The 14,440-nt window shown below is 39.6% G+C and overlaps 1 protein-coding gene and 1 long non-coding RNA gene across 12 annotated transcripts in view; one reads left to right on the top strand and one right to left on the bottom strand.

Moving 5' to 3' along the window:
- LOC147342447 (uncharacterized) overlaps positions 1 to 14,440 on the top strand; it is a 108,242-nt gene that overhangs the window by 33,840 nt on the left and 59,962 nt on the right. The gene's annotated exons all lie outside the window — the stretch shown is intronic.
- NELL1 (neural EGFL like 1) overlaps positions 13,184 to 14,440 on the bottom strand; it is a 1,048,536-nt gene continuing 1,047,279 nt past the window's right edge. For all 10 annotated transcript variants that reach the window (XM_086385555.1, XM_086385554.1, XM_086385551.1 and 7 more), the window contains one exon: positions 13,184 to 13,673. In XM_086385555.1, coding sequence (XP_086241681.1) covers positions 13,623 to 13,673 — 51 coding nt within the window. In that variant the 3' untranslated portion in view covers positions 13,184 to 13,622. The remainder of the gene's footprint in view (positions 13,674 to 14,440) is intronic.

Raw genomic sequence — 14,440 nt, 5'->3', positions numbered from 1 at the left:
ATCATTATTTTACACGTGGCTATCTTGTTTTCCCAGCACCAGTTATTGAAAAGACTCTTTTCCCAATTGTATATTCTTGCCTCCTTTGTCATGGAGCAATCATAAATGCACGGGTTTATTTCTGGGATCTCTATTGTGCTCCATCCACCTATGTGTCTGTTTTTGTGCCAGTACTATACTCCTTTTGATTACTGTAGCTTTGTACTATAGTCTAAAGTTGGGGAGCATATCTCCAGCTCTGTACTTTTTTTTACAAAAGGGCCTTGGCTAGACAGGGTCTTTTGTAGTTCCAAATCAATTTTAGGATCATTTTTTCCAGTTCTGTGAAATGCCATGGAATATTTTGATAGGGAGAGAATTGTAGACTGCCTTGAGTAGTATGGACATTTTAACAATATCAATTCTTCCATTCCATGAACACAGTATATCATTCCATCTGTGTCATCCTCAATTTATTTTATCAGTATCTTATAGTTTTTCTGGTACAAACTTTTTACCTCCTTAGTTAGATATATACTTATGTATTTTTTATGCAATGGTACTTGGCCACCTCATGCGAAGAGTTGACTCATTGGAAAAGACTCTGATGCTGGGAGGGATTGGGGGCAGGAGGAGAAGGGGACGACGGAGGATGAGATGGCTGCATGGCATCAGTGACTCGATGGACATCTGAGTGAACTCTGGGAGTTGGTGATGGACAGGGAGGCCTGGCATGCTGCAATTCATGGGGTCACAAAGAGTCGGACACGACTGAGCAACTGAACTGATGCAATGGTAAATGGAATTGTTAAATTCTCTTTCTGATAGTTCATTGCTATTGTGTAGAAATGGAACATATTTCTTTATATTAATTTTGTGCCCTTAAACTTTACCATAAAAATAAAAATAAAAAAGCTCATTTATGAGCTCTAACAAAATTTTTGTGGCCTCTTTAGGATTTTCTACTATAGTAACATGACAGTTTTACTTCTTCAATTTGGATTGCTTTATTTCTTTTTCTTTTCTGATTGCTGTAACTAGGACTTTCAGTACTGTGTTGAATGAAAGTGGTAAGATTGGGCATCTGTGTATTGTCCCTTATCTTAGAGAAAATGCTACCAGGGTTCCACCATTTAGTATGATGTTACTTGTGGGCTTATCAAAAATGATGTTCATTATGTTGAGTTATATTCCCTTAATATACACCTTGTGGTCAGTTTTTATCATAAATGGATACTGAATTTTGTAAAAAGCTTTTTCAGTATTTACTAGGATAATCATATATGTCTTATTCTAAAATTTGTTAATATGGTATATCACATTGATTTGTGGGTATTGAACCATCCTTGCCTGCATGCATATGTGCTCAGTCACTCAGCTGAGTCCAGCTCTTTGTGACCCCATAGACCATGGCCTGCCAGACTTCTCTGTCCCTGGGATTCTCCAGGCAAGAATACTGGAGGGGGTTGCCATTGCCCCCTCCAATCTCTGGGATGAATCACACCTAATCACCATGTATGATTCTTTTAATGTATTGTTGAATTTCAGCTTGTTAATGTTAATGCTGAGTTTGCTAGTTTGTGGCCTGTAGTATTTGATTTTGGTGTGTGACATCTTTGACATCATATTTTACCTTTTATTTCTTTGTCTGATTGCTGTGCATATACTATATTGAATAGAAGAGGTGACAGTAGACATCCTTGTCTGTTCCAGGTTTTAGTGATAGGGCTTTCAGCTTTTCACCATTTAATATTATATTGGCTGTGGGTTTGTCATAAACAGCTTCTGTTGTATTGAGATATCCCCCCCATACCCACTTTAGTTAGTTTTTATCATGAATGGATGTTGAATGTTGTCAAGTGATTGAGATGATAAAGTGGTTTTTGTCTTTTGTTTATGTGGCTTATCACATTGTGTATGTTAAATCATCCTTGTGAAATTGGGATGAATCCCACTTGGTTGTGATATATCAACATTTTTATGTGTGGTTGGATGTGTTCTGCTAATATGTTCTTCAAATTTTTTGCATTTATATTCACCAAAGATATTGGCCTGTAATTTTCTTTATTGGTAGTGTCTTTGTTTTGGTTTTGGTATCAGGGTGATAATAGCTATTTGTATGTTTGGTAGAATTTGCCTGTGAAGCCACTTGGTCCTGGATTTTTGTTTGTAAGAAGTTTATTAAGCTGCATATTCTACTTCACTTCTATTGGTCAGTCTGTTCAAATTATCTATTTCTTCTTGATTCAGTTTTGATGGGCTTTGTGTTTATAGAAACTTGTCCATTTCTTCAACGTTGTCAGATTTGTTGGCATATAATTGCTCATACTATTTCCTTAGGTTTCTTTGTATTTCTCCAGCAACAGTTGTTATGTCTCCTTTTCATTTTGCTTACTTGGGTTCTCTCTTTTTCTTAGTGAACATGGCCAGAGGTTTTTGTCAGTCTTGTTTATCCTTTCAAAGAACCAGCTATTGGTTTTACTGATTTTTCTATATATATTTTTTTAAATATCCATTTTATTTCCTCTCTGACCTTTATTATTTCCTTTCTTCTGATGACTTTAGGTTTTATTTGTTCTCCTTTTTCTAATTCTTTTAAGTGATAGGTTAGGTTTTTTATTTGAGATTTTTCTTGTTTTTAAGAGGAAAGCCTGTATCACTGTGAACTTCCCTCTAAGAACTGCTTCTACTGCATCTCACAGATTTTCTGTGGTTGTGCTTTTACTTTCATTTGTCTCAAGGGATTAAAAAAAAAATTCTGATTTCATCATTGACCCGTTGGATATTATTTAATCTCCATGTAATTTTTTTCCTGCATTTCGTTTTTTGTGGTTAATTTCTAATTTCATGCTATATGGACAGAAAAGATACTTGAGATAATTTCTATCCTCTTAAATTTGTTGAGTCTTGTTCTGTGCACTAGTCAGTCCTAGAGAATATTTCATTTGCATTTGAGAAGAATGTGTATTGTGTATTTTTTGGATGTGTATTGTGGGTTTTTTGGATGTAGGGCCCTGAAAAGGTCAATTAAGTCTAACTATTCTGTGGTATAATTTAAGATCTCTTTTGCCCAACTGATTTTCTGTCTAGAAGATCTGTGCATTGATGTGATTGGGGTGTTAAAGTCTCTTACTGTTATCATTTTCCTCTCAATTTCTCCATTTATGTCTGTCAGTATTTGTTTTATATATTTGGGTGCTCCTGCATTAGATGCATATGTGTTGATGAAGTGCATATATGTTGACAAGGGTAGAATCCACTCCTGGAGTTCAAGTGAATGGTGACAGTTCAGGATAACCCGCTAAACCTGTGCAGAAGGTGTCCTGCCTTCTGTGAACACATGGACATGGACAAAGGCTACAATGGCAGGTCCCGCCCCTCCCTTCATATACCCCCCACCCAAACAATGGCACCTGACCTGTAAGACAACCTGGGCTTTCTCCCTGTACACCCTCGGTTGCAATCATACCAGATTCCAGCCTATCTTGCTGTTTCTGTCCATCCAATCCCAGTCCTCTCCTTGTGTTGGATCTCCAAATCCTGAGTTCCAACACCCAGAACTTGTCTGCACTAGAGGACATGAGTCTCAAGCTAGGGAGTGCAGGAGAGCAGCACTGACCATCTGTGCAGTTTTCCCTCCAGTCTGACTGCTGTAAACCAGTTTCTATATTCTTCTCTAAGGCTCTTTTCCTGTCCTGGCCAATCTTCTCACTGGTGGAGGGGCTTCCTAGGGTGCAAGAAACTTTCTTCTTTCACAGCTCCCTCCCTCCCAGGATCACAGGTATAATCCTAAAATCTTTTTCTTTTTCTGTTTTTCTTCTGTTATATCTAGTTATGTGGAGATTTTCTTTACCTCTCAGCAGTCTTAGGTCTTCTGCAAATGTTCAGTAGATATTCTATGAGAATTGTTCAACATGTAGATGTATTTTTGATAGTGGGAGGGGGTAAGCTTCATGTTCTACAACTCTGCCATCTTCATCATATTCTTGTCTGTAAAGCTTTTTACCTTTCCATGAAATATGAATTAAAGCATTTCTGGGTAGAATATTCTTGGTCATAGATTTTCCCTTTTATCACGTTGTTTATCATGGCACTTCCTTTTGGCCTCAGAGTTTCTGCTGAAAAATCAGCAGATAGCCTGATGGGAGTTCCTTTAGTGTAACTTGTTGCTTTTCCCTTTCTGCTTTTCATGGTCTCTTTATTTTTTGACATTTTAATTATGAGGTATCTGGGGGTGGCCCTCTATGGCTTGATCCTACTTGGAATTTTTTATGCTTCCTGGACCTGGATGTCTTGGAAAGGACCTCACCTTTCCAAGGTTAGGAAAGTTTTCAGCTAAAATGGCTTCAACTATGTTATCTACACCTTTACTCTCTTCTCCTTCTGGGACCTCTATAATGCAAATGTTAGTATGTTTGATGTTGTCATTTGTTGTTGTGATTCAGTTGCTCAGTTGTGTCTGACACTTTGTGACCCCATGGACTACAGCATGCCAGAGTTTCTACCTTAACCATCTCCCAGAGTTTTCTCAAACTCATGTCCACTGAGTCCATTGGATGGATGATGTCATCCATACATCTCATCCTCTGTCATCCCCTTCTCCTGCCTTCAATATTTTCCAGCATTAGAGTCTTTCCAATGAGTTGGCTCTTTGCATCAGGTGGCCAAAGTATTAGAACTTCAGCTTCAATATCAGTGAATATTCAGGGTTGATTTCCTTTAGGATTGACTGGTTTGATCTCATTGCTGTACAAGTGACTCTCAAGGATCTTGTCCAACACCACAGTTTGAAAACATTGATTCTTCAGTGCTCAGCCTTCTTTATGGTCCAACTATCAATCCATACATGACTAATGGAAAAAACTATAGCTTTGAATATATAGAACTTTGTTGGCAAAGTAATGTCTCTGGTTTTAAAATGCTGTCTATGTTTGTCATAGCTTTCCTTCCAAGTGTGTTTTAATTTCATGGCTGCAGTCACCATCTGCAGTGATTTTGGAGCCCAAGAAAGCGAAGTCTCTCACTGTTTCCATTGTTGGCCCATTTATTTGCAATGAAGTAATGGGATAGGATTCCATGACTTAGTTTTCTGAATGTTGAGTTTTAAGCCAACTTTTTCACTGTCTTCTTTCACCTTCATCAAGAGGCTTTTTAGTTCCTCTTCACTTTCTGCCATAAGGGTGGTGTCATCTGCATATCTGAGGTTATTGATATTTCTTTTGGCAATCTTGATTCCAGCTTGTGCTTCATCTAACCTGAAATTTCACGTGATGTACTCTGCATTTAAATTAAATAAACAGGGTGAAATTATACATATTCAATAAGACAATATACATCCTTGATGTACTCGTTTCCTAATTTTGAATCAGTCCATTTTTCCATGTCTGGGTACTAACTGTTGCTCCTTGACCTGCATATAGGTTTCTCAGAGGGCAGGTAAGATGGTCTGGTATTCACATCTCTCTAAGAATTTTTAATTCTTTAAGAATTTTCCAGTTTGTTGTGATGCATACAGTCAAAGGCTTTGGTGTAGTCAGTCAATGAAGCAGAAGTAGATGTTTTTCTGGAATCCTCTTGCCTATTCTATGATCCAGTGGATGTTGGCAATTTTATCTCTGGTTTCTTTGCCTTTCTAAATCCAGCTTGGACATCTAGATGTTCTCAGTTCACATGCTGTTGAAGCGTAGCCTGAAGGATTTTGAACATTACTTTGCTAGCATGTAAAATGAGTGCAATTGCACAGTACTTTGAGCATTCTTTGGCATTGCCTTTCTTGGGGATTGGAATGAAAACTGACTTTTTGCAGTTCTGTGGCCACTGCTGAGTTTTCCAAATTTGCTGGCATACCTAGTGCAGCACCTTCACAGCATCATCTTTTAGGATTTGAAATAGTTCAGTTGGAATTCCATCACCCTCACTAGCTTTGTTAGTAGTGGTGCTTCCTAAGGCCCACTCAACTTTGCACTCTAGGATGTCTGGCTCTAGGTGAGTGATCATACCATTGTGGTTTCCAGGTCATTAAGATCTTTTTGTATAGTTCCTCTGTGTCTTCTTGCCACCTCTTCTTAATATCTTCTGCTTCTGTTAAGTTCATACCATTTCTGTCCTTACTATGCCTATCTTTGTATGAAATGTCCCCTTCAGTTCAGTCGCTCAGTCGTGTCCAACTGTGACCCCGTGAACTGCAGCGTGCCAGGCCTCCCTGTCCATCACCAACTCCTGGAGTTTACACAAACCCATGTCCATTGAGTCGGTGATGCCATCCAACCATCTCATCCTCTGTTGTCCTCTTCTCCTCCTGCCTTCAATCTTTCCCAACATCAGGATCTTTTCAAGTAAGTCAGCTCTTCACATCAGGTATGAATGAAAATACCTTTAATGAATAGGACATCTTTTTTTTTTTTTCTCTTCTAGAAGGTCTTTGGCAACCCACTCCAGTGTTCTTGCCTGGAGAATCCCAGGGATGGGGGAACCTGGTGGGCTGCCATCTATGGGGTCACACAGAGTTGGACACGACTGAAGCAATTTAGCAGCAGCAGCAGCAGCAGCAGGTCTTGTATGTCTTCATGGAATCATTCACTTCAGCTTCTTTGGCATTTGTGGTTGGGGCATAGCGTTGGATTACTGTGATCCAAGTAAATGATTTGACTTGGTAACAAACAGAAATCATTTTGTCATTTTTGAGACTGCACCCATTTTGGACTCTTTTGTTGACTGTGAGGGCTACTTCATTCCTTCTAAGGAATTCTTGCCCAAAGTAATAATAGATAGAATGATCATCAAAATAAAACTCACCAATTCCCATCCATTTGATCCTAAAATGTTGATATTCACACTTGCTGTCCCCTGTTTGACCACTTCTGATTTACCTTGATTTATGGACCTAACATTCCAATATTGTTCTTTATAACATCAGGCTTTACTTTCATCACCAGACACATGCACAACTGGACACTGTTCCTGCTTTGGTTCAGCCTTTTCATTGCTTCTGGAGCTACTTCTATACTCTTCTCCAGTAGCATCTTGGCACCTACCAACCTATTCATCTTTCAGTGTTATATCTTTTTTGCCTTTTCATACTGCTCATGGTGTTCTCAAGGCAAGAATCCTGAAATGATTTGCCATTCCCTTCTCCAGTGGACCACATTTTGTCCGAACTCTTCACCATGTCCCATCCATCTTGGGTGACCCTACATGGCATGGCTTGTAGTTTCATTGAGTTAGACAAGACTGTGATCCATGTGATGTTGTCAAAAAGGTTTTTTAAAAATGTTCTCATTGGTTTTTATTCCTTTTTTATTTTTTAGTCAGATTCAGTGATTTCCATTACTCTGCCTTACAGTTCATTGATCTGTTTTTCTGTATCTTGTAATCCAGCAGTCTCCAACCTTTGTGGCCCCAGAAACTGGTTTCATAGAAGACAGTTTTTCCATAGACCAAATAAGAGGAATGGTTTCAGAATGATTTAAGTACATTATATTCATTGTGCACTTTACTTCTATTATTATTACATCAACTCCACTTCACTTCATCAGGCATTAGACTTTGGAGGTTGGAGACCCCTGTTCTCATCTACTATTCATTCCTGCAAGTGCATTTTTTATTTCAGTTATTGTATTCTTCAGCTCCCTTTTATACTTTCTTACATCTTTTCTTTGATAAACATCTCAGTGTGTTCATCCATTTTCTCTTAAGTTCTCTGATCATATTTACAATCGTTACCTTGATCTCTTTATTGGGTTAATTGCCTATCTCCACTTCTCTTTGTTCTTCTGGGGTGTTATCTCATTCCTTCATTTGTAACATGTTCCTTTCACTATTTTTTTTGCTGAATTTTCTGTGTTTATTTCTATATATCTGGTAGGTTCTGGGGTTGGGAGGTTGTGGGGCCAGGATTCCATGGTCTCGTGTTGGCCTGCTTGTAGGTATTGTTTCTTGACATGGCTGGCTGCAGTTTCCTAGGCATCCCAAAGCTAGTGCTGACCTACTAGTGAGTGGGGCTGGATCCCAGGGCAGCTGGCTGAGATCAAGGTATCTCAGAGTTGGCATTGTCCTGGTGGGCAGGACCAGAGCCCTTGGTGTCCTGGGGCTGACGCAGGCCTTAGGGTATGTTTTCTGGGACCTGACAAGACAGGCTATGGGGCTACAGTGATCCCAGTGCTCATGTCCATCTGCTACTGGGAAGGTTTCAAGGTCAGGGGAATCTGGGACTGATGGCCACCCACTGGTGGGTAGAACTTCTCCAGTCTTTGGGTGCAGAGCCCTGGGTGTCCTATTGGTCCACTGGTGGTCAGGGCCAGGTGTTTATATATTTGGCTTCAGGGTCCCAATTGTGTGTCGGCCCACTGATGGAAGGGAAGAGATCCCAGGACAGCTGGCTGAGAGGCCCAGGATGTCTCAGAACTGGTGTTGGCCTGTTGGTGAGTAGGACCAGAGCTGAGAGTTTCCTGGGGCTGGTGCTGTCTAGCTGGTAGGAGGGCGATTTTCTTCCACTGTAGACTGGGAGGTCATGGTGGCTCCAGGGCTGTTGTCTCCCCACTGGTTAGGTGGACCTGAGTCTCAGGGTTTCTAGTAGTAGAGTCCTCAGGGTCCTGGAACTGGTGTATCAGCCTGATGGTGGGTGGGTCTAGGGCTGGTGGTCCTGGGGCTGGTGCCTACTCATTGGTGGGCAGAGTTGGATTCTGAGGTCTCTTGCTGCAGAGCCCTGAGGGGTTCCTGGGCTAGTTCCTGTCTGCTGGTATTTGGAGCTTGGTCCCGTTGGTGGACAAGGTCGTGTCCTGGGGTAGCTGTGGGCTCAGGAGGTCTTAAGGCAACTTGCCTACTAGTGGGTATGGCTTTTCCCCCACCTGGCTAATTGCTTGGCCTGAGGCATCCTAGTACTTGGGCCTACAGGGAAAAGCTCTCAGTGCTAATAAGCTAAAGGGAGGATCGGCAAAATGGCACTTGCCACCATCTGTGTCCATGTGGTAGGACAGTCTCCAATAAATGACTCCCACCAGTATCACTATCCCTGGGGTGAGTTCCACTTGCATCCTGACTGTCTAGGAGACTCTCCAAGATCAGCAGGTAGATGTGACTCAGGTCTCTGCCTTGGGTCCTGGAGTATGTGAGACTTTGTGTGCAACGTTTAAGACTGGAGTCTCTATTTCCCATAGGCATCTGGGTCTTCTGAAAGAAAGTCCTGATGCCCTTCAAATGTTCTGGGGGCTCCTTTTCTTGGTATAAGACTCACAGCCTGAGGACCCTGATGTAGGGCTCAGATTCATTGCTGCTTAAGGAGAATCTCTGCAGTTGCAATTATTCTCCCATTTGTGGGTCACTCAATGGCAGCCCACTCCAGTACTCTTGCCTGGAAAATCCCTTGGATGGAGGAGCCTGGTAGGCTGCAGACCATGGGGTCACAAAGAGTCAGACACGACTAAGCGACTTCACTTTGACTTTTCACTTTCATGCACTGGAGAAGGAAATGGCAACCCACTTCTTGCCTGGAGAATCCCAGGGACGGGGGAGCCTGGTGGGCTGCTGTCTATGGGGTCGCACAGAATCAGACACGACTGAAGTGATTTAGCAGCAGCAGCAGCAGCACCTGTACTTATGGGTCTTGACAATATCATAACTCCATCCCTCCCACTCATCTCATTATGGTTCTTTATATCTTCAGTTGTAGAAGATCTTTTCTATTATATTCTGGTCTTTCTCCTCAATAGTTGTGGCTATGAGAGCTGATGAGCTCAGGATCTTCTTACTCCACTATCTTGGCCTGAACTTATGACTGCTTTGTGTCATCCATTTGGAAGGAATAAGAAAAGCTCACTTGAAATTGAAATTTGAAAAAAAAAATCATTTGAAATCATGATGATGATGGCAGAGAGAAAACTGGGATGGATTGGGTGGTGGTTCTAAGTCTATGACAAGTTAATTATGAACTCCGGGCAATCTACCTAATATCTGAGTGTTGGTTTCATTTGCAGAAGTGAAGGTGACAAGTTTGATCAGTGGCTTTCAAGCTGTGCTCTGTTGATGTCTGTGTGTTGTGGTGGGATATATGAAGGTATTCTAGGTCTCCAACCTTTGTTCCAGGCAGAGATAGTCTTCTTTTATCTGCTTTTTATAGTAAAGCACTGAATAAATTTTATTTTTAAACCCGTCTTATTGCTTAAGAACATCTGAAAGCCACTAGAGTAGGTTGTTTTCACCACCCCATGAAAACTTTTGATGCTATAAAAGATTATGAATTTAAAAGAATTAATAGAAAAACTACCCTATGCAAGGCTCTAGGCTGAATGCTAGAAAATAAAGATTGTATACAGCTTAGCCTATTGTATAAGGAAAATGTGTATTAAGTCCTTAACAGTGACAATTAGTGTAGCGCAAGAAAGCTCAGAAGAGGGGAAGCTCTGAGACTAAATAAATATACACATTGCATATGAATACATAGTGTATTAATATACATCAATTGCATATAAGTATATGTAGATTATGGTACCTATATATAACATGATATATGTATATACATATATTTCATATGCAACCTAGAAGGAAATGAAGCAAAATTTATGTTTAATAGATGTGTCTTGTTAATATATAGGATTTTCATCTCCATATTCTACTCTCCTGAATCACAGTGCTTTTACAATATTGAAAACTGAAGGGTAGCTACATAATTGCTTATGCATTTACCATTGTTTCTTACCAATGTGTATGTTACAGTTGCAGACAATGGTTATAATCTGTAAGGAGATATGTTTGTCAAACACTTTTTGGTTCATTAAATGGACATTCATTTCACACTGTAAATCAGAGCACAAGATTTAAACACTTTCCATCAGGAGATTCACCACACTTTTAAAAATAACGTTTTTCAATTTCTGGCTGGAGAAGATATTTCAGGCAGTAATTTATTTCAATAGGATCCCCTCGTGGATTAAAGATTGCTAGCACCTTCTAAAGGACCACATAATGGTGATCTTTAAAGTAAAAACTAGTCTGTTCATCTTTTTATTTCCCCAGCAGAGCTTAGTATAGTACTTTATGCATAAAGTACTCCATTTTTAATAAGAAAAATGTCATCAATTATTTCATAGGAAATAAACCTCTTATTGATAGGATTTGGCAGTAGTTTCAATTGTGCTACTAAAAATCAATAACATTTTGTCAAGTTAGTACAGATTAAATTTAACTGAACTGAAATGAAAAGAAAATACTGAGTCTTAATGATTGTAGTTGTAAAACACGTTTTTAGGATGAGCCATCTATGCTAATGGATCTGCAACAAAGTATGAAAATATACAGATTCAATGAAAACTATTAAATTCTGGAAATTGCCTGGAAAAAAATGGAAACAGATATTCTAAAATTCATACCAGTGTTTAGTCATCATTTACACCAGACACTGGCAAACTTTTTTTAGAGGCAAGATGATATTTTTGGTCTTGTATCTTTGTTGGAACTACTCAGTTCTGTCATTTTCTTCAGCAATAGAGAATATATAAATGAATGTGCATGGCTCTGTTCCAATGAAATAGGCAGATGGCCAGATTTGATTCAAGGGACCAGAGTTTGCCAGCCCCTCACTTATATAGTCACAGATGATTCTTAATTTGCCTTTGTTTTTGCACTGATAATTGACAGCTATTTTTAATGGAGGTTCCCTAAATATTTTCTAGATGATTTTAAAAATCTCTGTTCCAGGAATACATTTAAATAATTAAAATAGAGATGTGTTCTAATTTACCACACTATAGCTGCTGCTGCTGCTAAGTCGCTTCAGTCGTGTCCGACTCTGCGTGACCCCATAGACGGCAGCCCACCAGGCTCTGCCGTTCCTGGGATTCTCCAGGCAAGAACACTGGAGTGGGTTGCCATTGCCTTCTCCGACCTTACTATAGCAGTAGTTGTCAAATAGAGCTTTAATTGCTATATCATAATTTAGCACATGAAATTGATCTCATGTGGTGAATTATATCGGAGAAGGCAATGGCAACCCACTCCAGTACTCTTGCCTGGAAAATCCCATGGACAGAGCAGCCTGGTAGGCTACAGTCCATGGGGTCACTAAGAGTTGGGCACGACTGAGCAACTTCATTTTCACTTTTCACTTTCATGCATTGGAGAAGGAAATGGGAACCCACTCCAGTGTTCTTGCCTGGAGAATCCCAGGGACAGAGAAGCCTGGTGGGCTTCCGTCTATAGGGTCGCACAGAGTCGGACATGACTGATGTGACTTAGCAGCAGCAGCAGATATTAGAAACACTTAGATGTAGTTCACTTGAAACTACAACCTAAGTTTGAATTTTCAGCTCAGATACGATGTCATTTGCAAATTTTATTCATTTTGTGTAACTCAGTTACTGCCAACTTTTAAAAATAATGATAGTGGCTCAAATAAAAATATTCAGTGTTCTAAAACAGCTACTGAATATATAAAAGTATACTTTCTTAAAAGTATATCATCTACCATATAAGATGTTGCATGATTTAGTAAAAAATATCATTGGAAAGGCATCAGGAGACCTGATTAACAATCCCAATGTGTTATAAGTCAACTAGATCTGAACAAATTAGTTGACTGGGATACATTAATTTACTCTTACGTAATGTAGGAATAATACCCTGCACCTATGCTATAATGGCAACTTGTATGAATAGGCATGGAAGTCCCTTGTCAATTATTAAAGTGAAAGTCACTCAGTCATGTCCAACTCTTTGCAACCCCATGGACTATACAGTCTATGGAATTCTTCAGCCCAGAATACTGGAATGGGTAGCCTTTCCCTTCTCCAGAGGATCTTCCCAACCCAGGGATCGAACCCAGGTCTCCCGCATGGCAGGTGGATTCTTTACCAGCTGAGCCACCACGGATGCCCTGTAAGTTATTAAATACTATATGAAACCAATGCAGATACTTTCTCTTTCAGTGCCAGAAAAGGCTGCAAGCATTGTTGCTTCTAAATTGTGGTTTAAGATTTTATTTCATTTTGTTTGTAAGAGGGAGGAGAAAGTTCTTTTCAAAATAGCTATTTATTTATATCTGTGGTCTTTCCCATCTTTAACATATCATAATTGCTTTCAGCTGGTTTAAGCTGAATGGGGATCTAGATGTATCCAACAGTTTGCAATTTAAGATGCAGTTAGGCTGTACATACACACATTAATACATTTCACAGGAATCTGAATATTAAGTATTCAGTGGATGGGACAAAAATCACAACAGGCAACTTTATTGTAGAATTTGATCCAAAAATCCAGAAAAAATAAATAAAAGGAGCCAAGTCTCTATTATGTTTGTACACAAAATAAACCATAAAATACATCAACATTTACCATGAGATCATTTAAATGTGTCTGTAAATGATCTGATAAGGGAAACGTGATTTACAACACGGGAAACTTTTTTTTTTTTTTTAACAATTATAGACTTAAGTGCAATGCACCATAGGTCACCTAGTCTAGGTTAGCAAGAATGAGCAACATGGTAGGTCCAAAAGGCAACCCCCAAACACCTTCCTTCAATGGAAACTTTGGTAATTATCTGTGGCTTAAAAAAAAAAAACAAAAAACCCAAACACCAACTCCTTCTTCATCATGTTGGATGGTTATTTTGTCCATTTTTCTTCTGCGATGATGAGTCCATTTTAAATACTTCAATTATTATGAAGACACTCCAGATCCACAGAACAGCAGACACTTCCATTCTGTGCATCAAGACACAAGCATTAGCCAGAGACATAGAATACAAATCAATATGCAGCGTCCACTTTTACATTCAAAATGATCAGCTACGTTTTGAGACCAACTCCATGAATGCTCTAAAAATGATTACTAGAAAAATGCCAGAAGAGGAGTAAAATGGAAGGCAAGACTTATGAGACCCTGCAGGGCCCCTCTTGTTGGGGTCTGCTGGCAGTGAAACTTCATATACCCCCTCTGAACTCAGACCATGTTTGAGACTCCTCTGTATTTCCAATGTGTTTGATCACACAGTTTATTCACTACAATTACTCTGATTGAGATTCTTTCCAAAATTAACCCTCTGAAAGATAAATTACCATTAATAAAACTAGTCAAAAATACCAAAAAGAATCTGAAAATAACTCAAAAATGGCTTCCAGAAAGGCAGGCATATTAGGGGTAAATACAGACTCTCTTGTGGTGACTATGAGAGGGAAGGTACATATCAATTATTAAGAATTCATGAGAAATCAATTATACCTATTAATATTAAATATGGACTTCCCAGGTGGCTCAGTGGTAAAGAATCCTCCTGTCTATGCAGGAGACATAGGAGATGCTGGTTCAGTCTCTGAGTCTGGAAGATCAACTTGAGGAGAAAATAGCAACCCACTCAAGTATTCTTGCCTGGGAAATTCCATGGACAGAGTAGCCTGGTGGGCTATAGTCTATGGGGTTGCAAAGAGTCAGACATGACTGAGCAACTGAGCATGTGCATGCACACAATGTA

Source organism: Bos grunniens, chromosome 29, assembly GCF_055505025.1.
Source record: "Bos grunniens cultivar Pamir isolate PY7600 chromosome 29, Bosgru_T2T1.0, whole genome shotgun sequence".
Taxonomy (NCBI): Eukaryota; Metazoa; Chordata; class Mammalia; order Artiodactyla; family Bovidae; genus Bos; species Bos grunniens.
Note: the sequence above shows the minus strand (reverse complement) of the source record. Positions and strands in the feature narration are given on the sequence as shown.